Source organism: Rhineura floridana, chromosome 6 (assembly GCF_030035675.1).
Source record: "Rhineura floridana isolate rRhiFlo1 chromosome 6, rRhiFlo1.hap2, whole genome shotgun sequence".
NCBI lineage: Eukaryota > Metazoa > Chordata > Lepidosauria > Squamata > Rhineuridae > Rhineura > Rhineura floridana.
The window spans coordinates 68,899,774-68,917,036 of NC_084485.1; the positions used below are offsets into that span (position 1 = coordinate 68,899,774).

At 41.0% G+C, this 17,263-nt stretch overlaps 1 protein-coding gene across 10 annotated transcripts in view; it reads left to right on the plus strand.

The window, feature by feature from the left end:
- ZC3H11A (zinc finger CCCH-type containing 11A) overlaps window positions 1-16,095 on the plus strand; it is a 32,354-nt gene extending 16,259 nt beyond the window's left edge. For 9 of the 10 annotated variants that reach the window (XM_061632223.1, XM_061632227.1, XM_061632230.1 and 6 more), the window contains 11 exons: window positions 976-1,056; window positions 2,404-2,505; window positions 3,639-3,701; window positions 4,838-4,933; window positions 5,487-5,552; window positions 6,090-6,593; window positions 7,923-7,999; window positions 9,873-10,188; window positions 11,246-11,418; window positions 11,724-11,788; window positions 14,017-16,094. In XM_061632223.1, the coding sequence (XP_061488207.1) occupies window positions 976-1,056; window positions 2,404-2,505; window positions 3,639-3,701; window positions 4,838-4,933; window positions 5,487-5,552; window positions 6,090-6,593; window positions 7,923-7,999; window positions 9,873-10,188; window positions 11,246-11,418; window positions 11,724-11,788; window positions 14,017-14,275 (1,802 nt within the window). In that variant the 3' untranslated portion in view covers window positions 14,276-16,094. Of the gene's footprint in view, window positions 1-975; window positions 1,057-2,403; window positions 2,506-3,638; window positions 3,702-4,837; window positions 4,934-5,486; window positions 5,553-6,089; window positions 6,594-7,922; window positions 8,000-9,872; window positions 10,189-11,245; window positions 11,419-11,723; window positions 11,789-14,016 lie in introns of all 10 variants that reach the window. The other variant, XM_061632232.1, reaches the window with a different exon arrangement.
- The last annotated feature ends 1,168 nt before the right edge of the window (window positions 16,096-17,263 follow it).

Genomic DNA, 17,263 nt, shown 5'->3' on the forward strand with positions numbered 1-17,263 from the left:
TGAAATTGCCAAGCTTGCCTAATATTTATTTGTCATTGGCATCCATTCATTGTTACTAATGAATTTATGAAATGAAAAAAAAATATTCACAGAACAATAAAGCAAAATTTTCCACCCTGGGTCACTGATGTCACCTTGCCTCCAGTTTTTGTGAGAGATTCCATAATTCTGCATAACAACAGGAGCACAAAGAATGAATACAGCTCTGGGCATTAGCATAGAAATGCTTAAGTGTTGCCACTGGCCATCTTTTGAAGCGGGTGGGTACCTGTGCCCCTCCAGATGTTAGATTCTAACTCCAGCCACCCTTGCCTCCTTCTGGGAGGAAGGGCAGGATACAAATTTAATTAATAAATAAAATAATAAATAAACTCCCGTCAGCCCCAGCCAGCATGGTCAATGTTCAGGCATGGTGAGAATTGTAGTCCAACAATATCTGGGGGCACAAGTTCCCCATTCATATTTAGAATTTAGAAGTAATTCTAGAAGAAACTAAAATGGGAATTAGCAGTGTGATTTCAAGGTTATTGTATATTATATTGCAAACAGAAAAAAGACTGTAATCATTATGAGGGCTGAGAAACCCACAGGTTTGAAAAGGCTGATGTTCACTGGGCCAGCAAAGTTGAAATCACCATTCTCACACATTGCATTGGTTTTCATGCAAGATAAAAGATAGGTATTCCTGAAGTGCATGAGGAGAAGGAGGAAAGTCCTGAGGTTTCCATACAAAGAATATGCAGAACTACAATACTGGAAGTTCCTATTGAGTAACAAAAGTATAATCTGAACAGAGGAATTATGTTCAAATTAGTTGCATTGTAGCAAGCATGGGAAGTGGAACCTCCATTCCTGGACTAAAAAATATCACCAATGATCTAACTTTGAGCTTGTTCTCTCTCCCCCCCCCCTCCTATTTTGGAGAAACTTTAAATGCCACACACATGCACTTACTCAGATTTTCACATTTTTCAGATGATATTTTGAATTTTGGAATCAAAACCCTTGAAGAGATCAAGTCAAAGAAAATGAAGGAAAAATCAAAGAAGCAAGGTGGTGAGTTGACCTTTGTCATTTGGATGATACTCCACAGTGTCCAGCATCTTCCTGGTTGTATTGGCTATGATGAGAAGTCCAGGATGGACTGTTACTTGCTTTTGCTTAAAGCCTTGTAAATGCTAATGTTTTTTTCTTGTATGGCTTGTTACTACTAAATGCATTTTAAAATAGACATTGTGTATAACACCAGCTCAAAAGATATCTGGTGTTAGGCACCTTAGCTGCAAAATATTTATATACTTTGAAAATAAAGTAGAGAACTGTCCAAGCATCTGCTTTGCAATGCATACCATGATTTGACTATATTTTCTTTCATAGATTCTTCCATTAGTTATTGCATGAATCTCAGTTTATGATATACTGTCAGCCTGATGCTATGCATAGAATAGAGTGTGCCTGTGATCACCGAGTCGCAATTTTGTGCACCGCAAATTGAATTAGTGCTGTTGGACTGTAGACAGTGGCAGTTAGCAGGGCAGAGTTGCTCACCTGCTTTCCCAATGCTGACTGTCGCTGCTGGTTCCTGAGAGGAACGTGGTGTGGGTGCAGTGGTAGTGCCAACCTGACACTCCTGCTGCCATGCCCACACTGCACTGAGCTCCCCACACCCCACCCTTTCCCTTCTCCTCCTCCACCCTGCCTGTGTTGCCCCGCTGTCCCCTACTGACTGTTAGGGCTGTTTCAGTTTGTTTCTGAAACATTTGCATAAATCACTTGTATTTCTGGAAAATCAGACTCAGTGAACTTATGATCTGTTGCACAGCAAAGTAGTATCCAAAAGATTTTTTTGTTATTGCTCACAGAAATAAAGGATTTGGGTATTGGCCTGTGTTGTCCTTGAGGAGCTATGCATTGCCAATGGTGGTGCATAGTGGCTTAAGAGTGTGACCAAGAAGCTTTACAGTTAAATTGCATCTCACCCATGCATTATTTATTTATTATTTTCATTATTTTTACTCCGCCCTTTTTCCAAAACTGGAACTCACGATGGCTTCCAGATAAAAGAACACATATAATTAAAAACATACAAAAGTCTAGATTAAAATAGAATTAAACTATTTACAGTATTACTAGATGCCCTTAGGAAAGCTATTATCTTCTGCAGTATTGGAATGATAGTCTGTACCATGCAGGCTTATTGTAAGGACTACTAATATATATTACTTCTTTGGAACATTCACGATGCAATCCTAAGTATCCTCAACCTGAAGTACGTTTCACAGAGTTCAGCAGGACTAACTCCATAATAATAAAAATACTTAAAATTGCAGCTTTAAAGTGTTATATAAATGCCAAATAGTAGTGGTAGTGCAGCTTAATATAGCTTTGTTTTGCTCTCCTCAGACGACCCCTCTGAAGTTTCTGCTCAAACTCAGACCCATCCAGGCCCAGAGAAGGAAAATGTACGGACTGTGGTCAGAACTGTAACTTTATCTACAAAGCAAGGTGAGTGTGACTGTGCTTTGTATTCAGTTTAGCAGCTCTCGTAAAAGTGGTGGATTCTCACTCAATTAGCTATTCTTATTTGTGAGTTGCTAAGTCAGGAGTCGCTAGCCCATCACCCGTGGGCACCTTGGCACCCATAAAGGCCATCAGTGGTGCCCCCAGCAGATAGGCCAGAATCTGAGTTTTCATTTTTTTAAAAGTAAGTCTCTAGCCTTTCTGGAAGGAATGTTATGGAGCAAAATGTGCAGATTCCCTTGTAAATGATTTCTGTGAAACGAGCCACCCTGGCTGTTCCTGCCTGTCACTGTTATTAGCCAGTGAGTGAAGTGTGATTTGATAAGTGAGTTGCTTAAACACCAGGCAATAGCAATCCCTGGGGTTCTAAAGGACTGTTGTTTCCTCTCCCTTTTAGTGCACTTTTCCTGGTTCTGTTTTTTCCCCCTAGTCCTTGGAATCTCCATAGTTTGCCCTTTTCCTCTAGCAACCAGGATGCATCTTTCCTGTGCTGGGTTTACCTGAGATCAGGTAGCGCCTAGACGTTATTTTCTGCAAATACTACTACACAATAAGTGTGTGTGAACCTTAAAGAATCCCGCTCCCTCCAAAAGGCAAATGTGAAAACTTTGCAAAGAGGCTTAAGCATATCTCCTGCTTTTCAGGAGCTAAAGACCAGGGACTCGTTAAGAAGTCACTGTATAGTTTACAGTGGTATACATGCCTATTCAGAAGTCTCTTTTTGGTTAATGGGACTTACTTTCAAGTAAGCAGGTACAGGATGGCAGACTAGGCTTTGGTTTAGTGCCTTTAACAGCTCTGGCAGGCAGAAGTTCAACAGGTCAAGCATCTTCTAATATGGAAATATAATTATGGGGAAAGCTTCCCCACGGCTGCTCTCTAATTTTGTGTTGTGCCATGCCCCCATGGCAGCCATTTTGTAACTGGTGCCCCCAGCATTCCCTCCAAATTTGAAATGTGCCCTCTGGTCCAAAAAGGTTGTCAACCTCCATGCTAAATCAGATTGGTTACACTTTGATATGTTTGGTTTTGTGCAAATGATCAGTGTTACCTTCTGTGGGTTGCTTCTGTTTGTTTCAAAAGCAAAAGTTACAGTTGCTTGTGCTTAACTGTGTCAGGTGAGGAGCCTCAGATTCGATTGACTGTTGCAGAGAGATTTGGAAAACGAAAGCTTCCTATAGGTGAGAACTCTCATGTGGTGGTGGTTGTTGTTGTTATGTGCCTTCAAGTCGACTATGACTTACGGCGACCCTATGAATCAGCAATCTCCAACACCATCTGTTGTGAACCACCCTGTTCAGATCTTGTAAGTTCAGGTCTGTGGCTTCCTTGATGGAATCAATTCATCTCTTGTTTGGCCTTCCTCTTTTTCTACTCCCTTTTGTCTTTCCCAGCATTATTGTCTTTTCTAGTGAATCACGTCTTCTCATTATATGTCCAAAGTATGATAACGTCAGTTTCATCATTTTAGCTTCTAGTGACAGTTCTAGTTTAATTTGTTCTAACACCCAATTATTTGTCTTTTTCGCAGTCCATGGTATGCACAAAGCTCTCCTCCAACACTACATTTCAAATGAGTTGATTTGTCTCTTACCCGCTTTTTTCACTATCCAACTTTCACATCCATACATAGAGATCGGGAATACCATGGTCTGAACGATCCTGACTTTAGTATTCAGTGATACATCTTTGCATTTGAGGACCTTTTCTAGTTCTCTCACAGCTGCCTTCCCCAGTCCTAGCCTTCTTCTGATTTCTTGACTATTGTCCCCATTTTGGATAATGACTGTGCCAAGGTACTCACATGTGGAATAAAAAAAAAACTGTTCTTCAGTTATTACATATCAGCCTTAACCATTTTTTCTATTGTATGTGCTTATGTGCACAAAAATTTGATAATGGGTTGATTTTTATTTTCTGTTTTTGAAACTGGATGACTTATTAAATGACTGTATTAAAGCTTATACCATTTATTCATTGCATCTGTTGCAAGGAGGATTTCCATTATTCCCGACTTTTTAGTAGATAGTTGCATAAGAGCTAATTTGTTACCAACTTTTATCCCCCTCATCTGCCTCTTGCATTGCCACATATATATATTTATCTATGTTTCACTTTTCTAGGCAAAATGCCCACTAAAAGTGGTTTTCAATATCACTTTGAGACCTATATGGCGAAAAGCGGGTTATAAATTTTAAAAATAAAATAAATAAAAGATAAAGTATGAGTAGTAGGAGGTATAATTGCCACTACAAGTAGCAAGTATAGCTGAAAGCTTAAAAAAAAGTATGAAAGCAAAATTTCTTTTTACTATTAGTTGCTGAGAGTGGTCTTCCCTTAAAACGCAGCCTTGCTGAAAGACTAGGAAAGAAAATCGACTCCCTGGAGAATGCAGACAAAATACCAAAGAGAGGTATGGCTGTTTAATTAGTAAAATGTATTCCTTGTATTTTTCTTATAGTGCACAAGAAAGTGGAACTGTTTTAAAATTTCAATGAAGTGACTATATCTGGAATGATGAATCATATATAATGGAAAGGCCATATTGACAGTTTTTTGTACCTAAAATCATGTATGCTGTGCCTGTGCCCAGCAGTGTGCGCAAACTACTTCATATTCTGCAAATAAGCTGATCTGTGCATAACTTGATGCTTTGGTACAGATTTTTTAAGAGGATTAGGGAATATTATATCTCTGTCTTTGCAGTTCACTTGTGGTTCTTGTGAATTGCAGGAAGCAACATGCAATAATTTTGACTTCCATATGAAACAAAATTCCATGTAAAGTCGTAGGTCAGCCTTCCTCAACCTTGTGCCCTCCAGATGTTGCTGGACTCCAATTTCCTTCAGCTCCAGCCAGTGGTCAGAGATTATGGAAGTTGCAGTCCAAAACATCTGGAAGGCACTAGGATGGGGAAGATTGCTATAACAGAACAAATTTTATTCATTTATTCTTTCTTTTTCCAGTGCAAGTTCCCAGGTCTCTTAAAGAGAGACTAGGATTACCGTCTGAGCAGAACGATATGGAAACAGGTAACTATTTGGAATACCCTTTCTCAGCATTTCCTGCTGGTGACTGCTTCTTTAGTGCAGTCCTAGGCTGCTCTGCTCAGAAGTAAACCCCAATGCGTTTAATGGGACAATAGGCTACAGTCCTATAGAACTCCCAATTTACATAAAGATCAGCCTTCCACTGCTTTCTTACCCCCTATATTAGAGCTCCTTTGTTTGTGGAATGAGAATTGCTCTCAGCCTTCAGCATCTTTTATTCAGCATGTATTACATACCTTTCACTTTTTGACGTTGAGAATCTGCTTCAGTATATGAAAACCTGGCAAGTGTTGGAATATGGCATAAACAACTTTGAAAAGCACAGGGTGCCGATTTAGAGTGATGTTGGGAAATCAGAAACAGATTTTTTTTTAACTGTCACAGTGACTTCCATCTTTTGGGAGCGAAAGCATATAGAAGGCATTACACTTGAGGTTTTGACTGGCATAGACAAGCAAGTTAATTCCTTCTAGTGAGTCGTTTTGTTTTGTTTTGTTTTGTTTTGTTCTGGTGGTGTAGAGAATGCTGCCAAACCAGCAGGTGAAATCCGTGTGAAAACACTTGAAGAAATCCGTTTGGAGAAAGCTAGCCAAAGAAAGGGAGAAACTCAGCCCAAACCTAAGGTTGAAGTAACTTGTACCATTGATGATCCCAATCCAGTGGCAAAACCCGCTCCTACAATCAGGATCAAAACCTTTTCTGAGGTTCTGGCTGAGAAAAAACAGAGGCAAATGGAAGAGGAGCAGATAAAAGCTGAAAAAGAGAGCCTCACCAAACCAAAGCATGAGTGTGAACCTCAGAAGCCAGGCTCTTTGGTTTCAGCTGTTTCCAGCAGAAGAAAACTAGAGGAGCCTTCTGGCAAAGCCAAGGACATTGGGGAGGTGCACATCAAGACTCTGGAGGAAATCAAGCAAGAGAAAGCCCTCCGAATGCAGCAAAGTGGGGAGAACACCTCAAAGACACAGATGCAACCTGAACGAACTCCAGTTGGGAGGAGACTGCTATGCATTACAAAGCCAATAGGTACTACACATGCCCTGTTCATAGCACCATTTTACTTCTAAATGCTCATATTCAGAATGTATTTCACTCACTTCACCTGAGTATATGTTGAAGCAGATTATTATTAGTATAAATCCTCTGATGGATTTGGGTGCTAGAACATAGGGTAGAGCAACATAGGGCTTGATAGTGTGTCTTAGCTGTTTTGGAATTGCCAAGATTAAAGTTGAAATAAGCTGAAATGTTACCTCTCTATTTCTCTGATCCCTTTCTGTCTTAAGTTTTCTGTCTATCTTACCCTATAAGTGCTGCACTCCTGAATTCTCCAGGATCTCAGCAAATGGTATCACACATTAGCCAAGATAGTGTTTAATTTGACCTTACATTCAAGTGGGTCAGGGCATATGGTCTTTCCAGCTCACTTCGGAGTAGCCTGTGGTTAGTTCTATTGTCAAACCAAATATATCTGGAAAAATCTGGGTTTGTTCAGCTGGAAGTAAAGTCAGTGCAGTGAATAAATGAAATCATTACCATGTAGGCATGTCACCATTATGTGCATTAATGTAATTCAAGACTGGGTAGGATGTGCCTAGATAGGATATGTTCCTCCAAATCCTCTTAAGTTGTTTAGGAGTCTAGAGGAATTACTTTGTTTGTAGCCCCCTGAGAGCAGTTTCGTCTCAACAGTACCTGCAGAGACCCCACACTGAGGAGGGTCACATCACAGCAAGTTGAAGGGAAATTACAGGGGTGGGTAGACAAGTTCCAAATGAATATGAGCAGGTCAACCGGCCCAGCAATAGCAGAGAAGGAGCAGTGGATGAAGCAGCTCATTCTTGCTCTAGCATGTAGAGCAGGGACCCTTAGGCCCAGGGCCCAAATGTGGCCCTCCTGGCCACTTTGTAGCCCTCAGAACTCTCCCCAGGCCAAACCCCTCACTCCTTCACACTCCAAATGTTTTTGCCTGGCCAGTATGTGTCTTTGAACTCTGAAAATGCCTCTTGCTTATCTGGATGGAAGATAGAGAGGGGTGTGCAAATGCGTGTAGAAACTAGCCTACTGTACAAAGGTAAAATTTACATTCACTCCATCTACTTTTGTCTCTGGCCCCATCCACCACTGTCATGTGGCTCTTGGCTGCATCAGGCTGAAGTACAGTTCCTCACCCCTGATGTAGTGCTTCATGAACCTTCGTGTTAGAATGTAGCATTTCAAGCAGGATAGCGGCCTACTAAGAGTGGTGGCCACCTGCTTAATCTGCCTGTCCTCAGAAGGTGGGGAAACAGCTGTACAAAATGCCTCAGGAGAGAGAATTCTCCTTTTAGAATGATCATTGTGATGTTTTAACAGCCCCTGGAAGGGAAGAAAAAACATTGCTAGAGCTGAAATCTTCTCCAAGAATTTCCACAGTGGATGTCACTGCGAAGGTGAGTCTTCATTGTGCTGTCTAAGACATTCTGTCTCTTGGAAATGAGGGCTTGGTAATGGTGCATGTTCATTGTAATTAACATAAAAAGAGCCTGCTGGATCAGGCCAATAGCCCATCTATTTAGTTCAGCATCTTGTTCTCACAGTGGCCAATCAGGTGCTTGTGTGAAGCTCGCAGTCAGGACCTGAGTGCAAGAGCGCTGTCCTCTCTTGGCACCTGGTATTCAGAAGCATACTACCTCTGGCTGTGGAGGCAGGGCATAGCCATCATGGCTAGTCACCATTGACAGCTTGATCCTCCATGAATTTGTCTAATCCTCTTTTAAAGCCTTCCAGGTTGGTGGCCACCACTGCCTCTTGTGGGAGCAAATTCAGTAGTTTAACTATGTTCTGTGTGACAAAGCACTTTCTTTTGTCTGTCGTGAATCTTCCAACATTCAGCTTCATTGGATGTCCATGAGTTCTAGTGTTATGAGAGAGGGAGAAAAATGTCTGTCTGTCCACTTCCTCCATGCCATGCATAATTTTATACGCTACACTGTCATGTTACCTCCTACTCGCCTTTTCTCTAAACTAAAAAGCCTCAAATGTTGCAACCTTTCTTCATAGGGGAGTTGCTCCACCCCCTTGGTAATCTTGGATGCCCTTTTTGAACCTTTTCCAACTCTACATATCTTTTAAGGTGACACAACCAGAACTGTATTCCAAATGCAGTTGCACCAGAGATTTGGACAACGGCATTATGATATTAGCAGTTTTATTTTCAGTACCTTTCCTAATGATCCCCAGCATGGAATTTGCCTTTTTCACAGCTGCCCCACAGTGGGTTGACATTTTCATCAAGCTATCTACTACCACCCCAAGGTCTCATTGACTCCATGAGCATATATGTGAAATTTAGATTTTTTGCAGTATCTTTTAAAATTTCCATTTGATATTATTATTATTTATTAAAATTATAAGTCACCCATCTGGCTGGCTGTCCAGCCACTCTGGGCAACGTACAAATTAAAAACATACAAATACATTAAAAATCTCAACAATAATAATAAAACCTAACCCACCCCAAAAGCCTGCCTGAAGAGCCAGGTCTTCAAGGCCCGGCGGAAACTCATCATAGAGGGGGCATGGCGGAGATCATTTGGGATATGTCTGTCAGAGTGGTTGATATATGATATACAAACCCTTTTCTCTCATCCTACTAGTTTCATTTAGACCCCGTTAGTTGGTGCCAATAATCATATGTAGCCCAAAGCTCAGCATAATATATTTTGACATTAGCCTATTATAAAGGGCATGTCATGCTAAGAGATGGGACTTCAATCCCAGACTATACTATGTTTGTTAAAAAAATAATAATAATAAATGCAAGCAAAAGTTAGAAATCCTGCTCTAAAGCCCTTCAGCACTATCCAGAGCCTGGCCATCCAAAGTAGGATGTCTTGAAATCTGTTTTGCTTATTTTGCTATTTGTGAACATAAACCTAGCCGAAGGCCTATTAACATAGATAAAATATTTAATGTGGAATTTTATTTTATGCACTTGAATATTGTTAAACCTGTTTTCATTAATTGAGCCTGAACTGCGTAGTCATTAGTAGCTAATCTAGTCTCAGCTGAAACTGCATTGGTATTTTGAGTGGCTTTATGCTTCCACCAAGAAGTGAGTTGCTTTTGCACTGATCACACTGTCTCTGTAGATTACACTTCCACAATCAAGATGAAGGAATTTATTCATTATAAAAGCCAGTAACCTGTGTTTTGGCTATATTGTGAGCGAGAAGAGAGTGTGTTGTACTCTGGAGAGCTTATATAAATGTTCATTGGGAAGCTTCTCTGTTTTCTCTCCCCTTGATTTCCATTTCCACTCAGCCTTTGAATGACGGCATGAGCAATTCACATTCTAAAGTCTATGTGAAGAGCTTAGAAGAGATAAGGAAGGAGAAGCAACAGCTAAAAGAGCAGCAAAAGAAGCCTCAGGAGGAGCCAGTGACTGTGCCACCTGTTGGGGAAGAATCTGTGGAAGGAAAGGCCACAGGGATGATAAATCCTGTATCCCCAGTGACATCGGAGAAAACCCGTCTACTTACAGAGAGGTTGCTGGTGAGATCCCAGGAGGTAGTGCCAGCGAATGTGGCATCAGAGGAGTCCAGACTTTCTGCTCAGCCTGTAGAACGAAGAACTAAAGGTAAAGAGCATCTTGATGGTAATCTGAGTCAAAACAAGACTGCCCTCTTTACATGTTCATAAGAGGTAGAAAGGAGACCTCTAAAGTTCTGTCATCAAGGTGGTTCATCTTGTTTTAAGCTTCATTCATTTTTTCAAGGAATGGCTGAACTAGAGGTTATGCTTAAATACATATCATGCCTAGGAGCTAAATAACAAGCTGTGTATTCTTAATCATACATCCACATCCCCCTTGCGTGCCTTGGGCACAGTGGGGCAGAAAGCAATAGGAGGAAAGGATATTCCTGCATAATACTGGAATACACACACTTCAATTGGTAAAGCAACTTGAACTTTCATCTACTATCTCTTTGAGATAGAAGTATGTGCATTATTTATCTTCTGCTATTTTCATGGATCTTAAAGAATTGGGTGTTCCCAATTCTTTCAGAAGTAATCTGGGTGATAGCTGTAACTATTTTAATGCCTGTGGAAATGAAAGCTTTTTTCTGTCTTCTGTCAAGGTGCCTTGCTTATTCAAGCTATAGGTCATGAATATCCAAGGCATTACTGCTGAGACAAGGGCACAAGCATGTATAGTATTAGAGGGTCACATCCAAAGCCTGAAGTTCTCTGGGAATGCCTGGGAACTCTACTTAGCTAGGTAGCTTGACCCCTCCTGGTATACTGGCATGGAGCCTCACTCTCTTTTCAACTACTGCCAGACAATATCTGAACATGGGAGATATGACAATACTGTATCTGGGCACTGTCCAACACATTCCAATTATTTGTTTCTGCCCTTAGGGCAAAGACATATTCTTAGTCCTAGTTGCATTAGGTCAAAAAGCCCCTTGCAAGATACTGCATTTTTCAAGTACTGTAGATGAAGAACTGATGTGTGCAAAGAGCACTAAGTATTTTCATACTTTACAAATCCGACATTTCTAAAAAGGGCTCTTTGGAGGAAGAGAAGTGTTCTTTTTAAATCGTGTTACTTTTCTCTGTCCCGCTATTTTAAAGAATAACACTGCCATTCTCTCTTCACTGACTGGCTGTGGGTTGCTTTCATGTTACAGCCAAACCAAAAGTGAATATGAAACCATCTGGAGTGAAGCCCATGTCACCAGTAAAGCAGACGTTGAAGCGTAAAGCATCAGAGAGTCATCCCTCGGTTATTGCTGCAGTGAGGCCTCTGAGCCTCATCCCAAGCACAGACCCAAAGGAGCTCCCATCTGAAAACACAGCCCTGGTAAGAAAACTGATTCATGCTGTTGAGGTCTATGTGATAGCTGAAAGTATTGGGGGCTTGTATACTTTGTGCTTTGAGATAGGTAGCAATTTGGGGTGGTAACTTTTGCAGCGCTAAGTCACCAATCATCTTTGGAAAAGTCCCAATTTTTCCATTTTTCTTGAGAGAGTCGATAATTTCTTATTTTGAATAAGGGGAAAGAAATAAGATGGATGTTCAAGAATTAAGTAGCATGATGATGGATAGAAAAAGGAGCCTTCACAACAACCCAGTGAATTTATTTTCATCTTTCCCCCCACCCCCAGGCAAGTGCTCCTGGTCTTCCAGAAGCCACAGAAGCCACTATTCCTGAGAGAGTGTATGCTAACAGGTAATGGTTTGTTTATTTATATAGCCATATTGCACATCACTGGGATTGTCTCTCAGAACAGCAGTTCAAACTGAAGTGAAATGTTTACTAGTCACCTTTGAAATGACATCATATGAAATTTAGGATAGGGGCCTGTAGCTTTCTTCCCCTATAAGTTTGGGAATGGAGGTCCAGGTAACAGATAAATTTAATATCATAAATACTTGGAATATAATAGTGTTGACATTGAAAATTCCAAGTCTACAGTGGCAAATTTAGAGTGGTAATAGATCAAAGTATAATACTTGGATACAAATTATGAATTGTTTTTCTTTAGTTAGATAGTAGTTTCAGTTTAGTCAGCAAGATAAAAGAATCAGATGTTACTAGGGTTGTGCACAGCCCTGCTCCCCCAGCCCAGGGACAACCTGCCCCAAATCCTTCCCTGCAGTAATTTGGGGTGTGGGGCTAATGTTTGATGGCGTTTTTTAAACCCTAGGTAAGCATATGGGCAGGGGAAGGAGGCACAGTGTCTCCTCCCCCACCCCTGAACAAGAGCATGGGAGAGGGGTTCTATCCTGCAGGGTAGAAGCGGCATCATGTTGCCCGCAGAAGTTTTGAGCCTGTGGGGTGCTACTGCTCAAGAGCCTTCTCTGCAAGAAACGGTCTTCCCCACCAGATCGAATCCCCCTGCTCTGGGTTGGAAAGGGGGGAATAGCTGTTGAGTGGATTTGAACCTGTGGGGTGCTGCCTCACGAGAGCCTTCCCCATGGCTCCCCATGGGGAAGGCTCTTGAGAAGCAGCACTCTGCAGCCCGCAGGATTGAATTCCCTGCTCAACAGTTCGTGAACAGAGGATTCTATCCTGACCAGGGTCTGCTTCCCCAGGGCACTAGTGAAGGAGATTCCTGCAGCCTTCCTTCCAGATGCCCCATCCCGACAGCACAAGAACGCTGCAGGCAGGCTGACCCAGGGATGTCCTGACCCGACCTGGCCCATGCCGGAATCCCCCCTCCCCCAAATCGGCCTGTTTTGATTCAGGATTCAGCCAAATCTAGTGCACAGCCCTAGATGTTACCAAGCTAGCAGTCTTCAGAGCCTACTGCAGAGACAAGAGAGCCTTGCTCTGAATGAAGTCTTTAGGTATCCCTGCATCTGACGTAGAGTCTTACTGATGAAAGCTAATGATACAATAGATTGATTGGTGTTTTAAGGTGCCACAAGATTTTATGGCATTTATCATACATTATATGCCTCACAATGATCTAGTTTCTTCAGTCTTGCTTTTCATATTTAATACTGTTCAGTTTACCTTAATCTGTGTTGTCTTAAAAACAAATTATAAGGCTGTATAGTGTAAACAGAGAGCCAGTGTGGCGTAGTGGTTAAGGTGTTGAACTACGACCTGGCAGACCAGGGTTCGAATCCCCACATAGCCATGAAGCTCACTGGGTGACCTTGGGCCAGTCACTGCCTCTCAGCCTCATGAAAACCCTATTCATAGGGTCGCCATAAGTCGGAATCGACTTGAAGGCAGTACATTTATAGTGTAAACATGCAAAACTGAAGAAGACAGCTGGGTTACAGCCATACCACTAAAATATCTAATAGCCTTCATTTGGGAGATCCCTTAGTGTGCAATGAAATCTACTAGGAAGTATTCTTTCTTTCTGCTGCTAACCATTGCATCCTGGCCCTTTCGTAATATGGCCTAGGTATCAGTGCAGCATAAATCCTCTTCATTCAAAACGAACACATGCAGAGGGTAGTGGCGCTGTACATGCAAGGGGTTTCTAACTGTGCTCAGCTGAATGCATTTAGAAGCCACAGGTGATAGGGAATGCTTCAGCACCAGAGTTCCTGATCACACAAACACTTCTAAGCATGTTCATATGAACTCCCTTCAGACTTTAGAAGCCCCCTTCAGACTTTCCCACTCACTGTATGTGGGGTGGAGTGCAAGGATGGGCTGGTGTGTGCCACCTATACTTGCTGCCGTACACAAATCCCCCCTATTTTGCTTGAATTCCCCAATAAAGATGTTATTTTCTACTTTACCTACCTGTATCCTGTGTACTTAAATTTCATAGCTGTAGCTACCTTATGACATGCCTGCTGCTAGAGGAGAAACTCTGAAGCAGCTTATTAATATCACCCCTTTCTGCTGAGACTAAGAGTTCTCTATGTCTAGACAGGATCTTTATTTACCACTTGGAGTTGTATAATGTTATCTTTTTCCTCTTTGTGAAGCTCTGAGCTGCATACAGATAACCAGGTAGTCTCCACATTGCAAGCAGAGGTAGCAAGCGCAACATCTTCACATGCAGCAGCAAAGACGCGTAGACTGAGTTCAACAGGAGCTGGGAAGACACCCACATCAGTAGAAGATGACTTCGAAAAGTTGATTTGGGAAATCTCAGGAGGCAAACTGGAAGCTGAGATTGACCTGGATCCAGGAAAAGACGAGGATGCCCTCCTGCTTGAACTTTCTGAAATGATTGACAGCTGATTTTTTTTTTCATATAGTTGCTTTTTGAGAGAAAATAAAAGTTGTATATTTTGTTGGATAAACAAGATTACCCCTTTCTAGCTGAGGAGATATGACAAGTCTTAAAGCACATTAGAACTGGTGGAAGAAACTGGCTGCATTTGATTGTCCTGTATTGCCCTGCTGGTCAGAGAGATGTTCCTGTATAACTGTCTTGTTATTATCCTGTCCACCTGAAATGCTATGAGAAAACCACGACCATTTCAACTAGGGAAAAACAGAGACCATTTATAATCCCACATAGGGTCCATTTACTCTGCCAACTCAATGAACTTCCTGAAGATTTTTACAGAACTGTCATATTTGTTTTCCAGCCACGTGGCAAAGCTCAGTATGTGTTTCACAGCTTCCTCTTTTTTTGTGCTTTTTGAGGGTAATTTCTGTATTCCTGAGTTACTATGTCAACTCTTTTAAGTTATGCAATTCTTTTTAAAATTTGATTATAGATCAGCAGTATAGTTTAGAGGAAGAGAAACATGAGTAATCATCTTCATCTGAGCATGCTGCCACAGGGTAGGTGGGACTTCAGTATCTCTTAATGTTGAAGATGCTGCAATACATGCAGAAAGGCTATTGAATAGCATGTTTGTTTTAATCCTCCCCATCATTCTGTACCATCTTGAGTGGTTTCCACTAGCAAGCATAAACTCGTGGGACGAAAGTTAAGAAATTCACTTCATGTTCTGTATTCATTAAACAAACAATATTTTTAATGCCCTAAAAGGGCATGCAAGGTTATTCTCAGGTTTTCTTCTTTTTTCCTGAACAGAAAGCGCAATGGCCTACTTTGTTGATATTGCATGGGTCATCTAAAGCAGAGCTTTGGAATGATGCTCTCTGGCAGGTAAGCACCAGTTTGGAGTGCTTATTCCTATGTATGCAATCTCCTCTGCCATATCTGTAGAGTTCTCAGCTGTGGTCTTGAAACTGCCAACCTGTGAACTTTCCTTGGCACTCATGTTCAGCACTCTGATCCACACAACTGACCTGTTATCTGTCAGTTTTCCATGAACCCTGCAGTTGCACCTTTTGGAGACTTGGGTGTATTGTATACCCTACCAGTCTTGATCATTCGTACCTCCATATTTTATATGATCACTTTTTCATTATTATTGTTATCTGTTACCTGTATTACTCCAGCCCTGCTACTTAAACTTGTTAAGGAATAGCAGTGGCGCAGGATATGTTTCTGGTTGTATTCCTAGCAAGAGCGAAAAGTTGCTTGATTCTGTTGTAAATATATTCAGTTAAACTGGGAAAAACCTATGCTTTGTAATTTCACTTTGGAGTTTTGCCTCTACAGGGGATGATTGAAGCAAGTCTTATTTGTAATTTTATTTAAAAATGGCTGCCTTGAATTAAGTGCTAATCAACATATTGCTCCAAAGAAGTTGGAAACAATGATCCTCCAATATACTGAAGGACCTCTCACAATAGAACTTCTGGCTGATTGAACGAAAATAACAGACATTTGAGACTGTGAAAGACTTTTCCATGTTTGCAATAGTTCCTGTCTGCTTAAGCAGAATGTTCTGTTTGTTGTCAGTTTTCTTCACTTTTTTGTTTTCTGTACAAGAGATTCCTCTGGGCTTTTATATACTCCATTACTTTATGTACATCTTAGTCTTTTTTGTTTTCTATTTAAATCACTGTATCTGAATCAGACATGTTTACCATTACTTTAAACAGTCTATAAGACAGAAGTATTTGTGCTTTAAATAAAGCTAATGTAAGAAATGTGTTTCAGTGTTTTATTTCCTGTGTGTGGTGCAGAATAGGAGATGAATTGAGCATATGTTGTGGTTTTTCAGCTCTCGCCAGTCCCAAACAGGGATGTAAATATAAAAGAAAGGGTCTGAAGACCTAGATTTTAGAAAAGAGTCTTGCACTACAGAAATATGTTGAGTTATAATAGATAATAGAATAAAATGTGTCCTCAAGCATTAAGTTTGAGATAATTGTAGTTGCATTTTGTAGGGTTAAGATTTTCACTGTCCTTTACCTCCTTTAGGTGGAGGCCACAGTTTTATCCTAGCTGTTTTTATATAACTGTGACTCAGTTTCCAGCTTCCATAAAATAAGGGTGGTCTACTGCTTTGAAGTGCTTGCATAATGAAAAATGCTGTATGTTTGCATAACTAACATTTTGCCATGAATAAACTATTTAGAAACTACGTGGCTCCCCAAGGTCTCCATATTATACATTCTTAATATAGTACCATCAGTGTGCCTTGCGCTTTACAGAGTACAAGAGGTCAGGTTCCATCCCCAAAGTTGTAATCTTAAAAGTCTGACACAGGGAAAACAGGAAGGTGAGAGAGATGGAGGGTAAAACAACTGCAGTTTCAGGTGTATGTGCTCAAGCTAAGATAGAGTAACATCAAGGTTCTCAAACTGTGGTCTGAACATTTCGGTGGTGTGCAAACTGGTTTATTTATCTTATTCATTATTAGATTTATATCCCACCTTTCCTCCAAGGAACTCAAGGTGGCATACATGCTTCCCTTCTCCCTCCATTTTATTCTCACAACCCTGTGAGATAGGTTAGGCTGAGAGATTGTGACTGGCCCAAGGTCACCCAGAGAGTTTCATGGCTCAGTGGGGGATTAGAACCCTGGTCTCCCAGGTCTGAGTTCAACACTCTAACCATTATACTACTCTGGCAGAACAGTTATGGATATCTTGGAGTTTTTTAAATGACAGATCAAATTCATAGAACTTTCCATAAAAGAATAGACACGTAACATTAGAAGGCAAGATTATAGTTCTTAAAATAGGAGTTATGTATGTGCTTTGATGTGTAAAACGACAAAACGTTTACCTGGTCTTTTGAGACCCTTTGCAATTTTCAAGTGGTCCACAAAGAAAAGCTTGGTCCTGCTGCAGTAAGGTATTGGGATTAGATTTTCTCTGCCCCCAGATTTCGCAGGAAGGGCGAGTTTTGAAGAG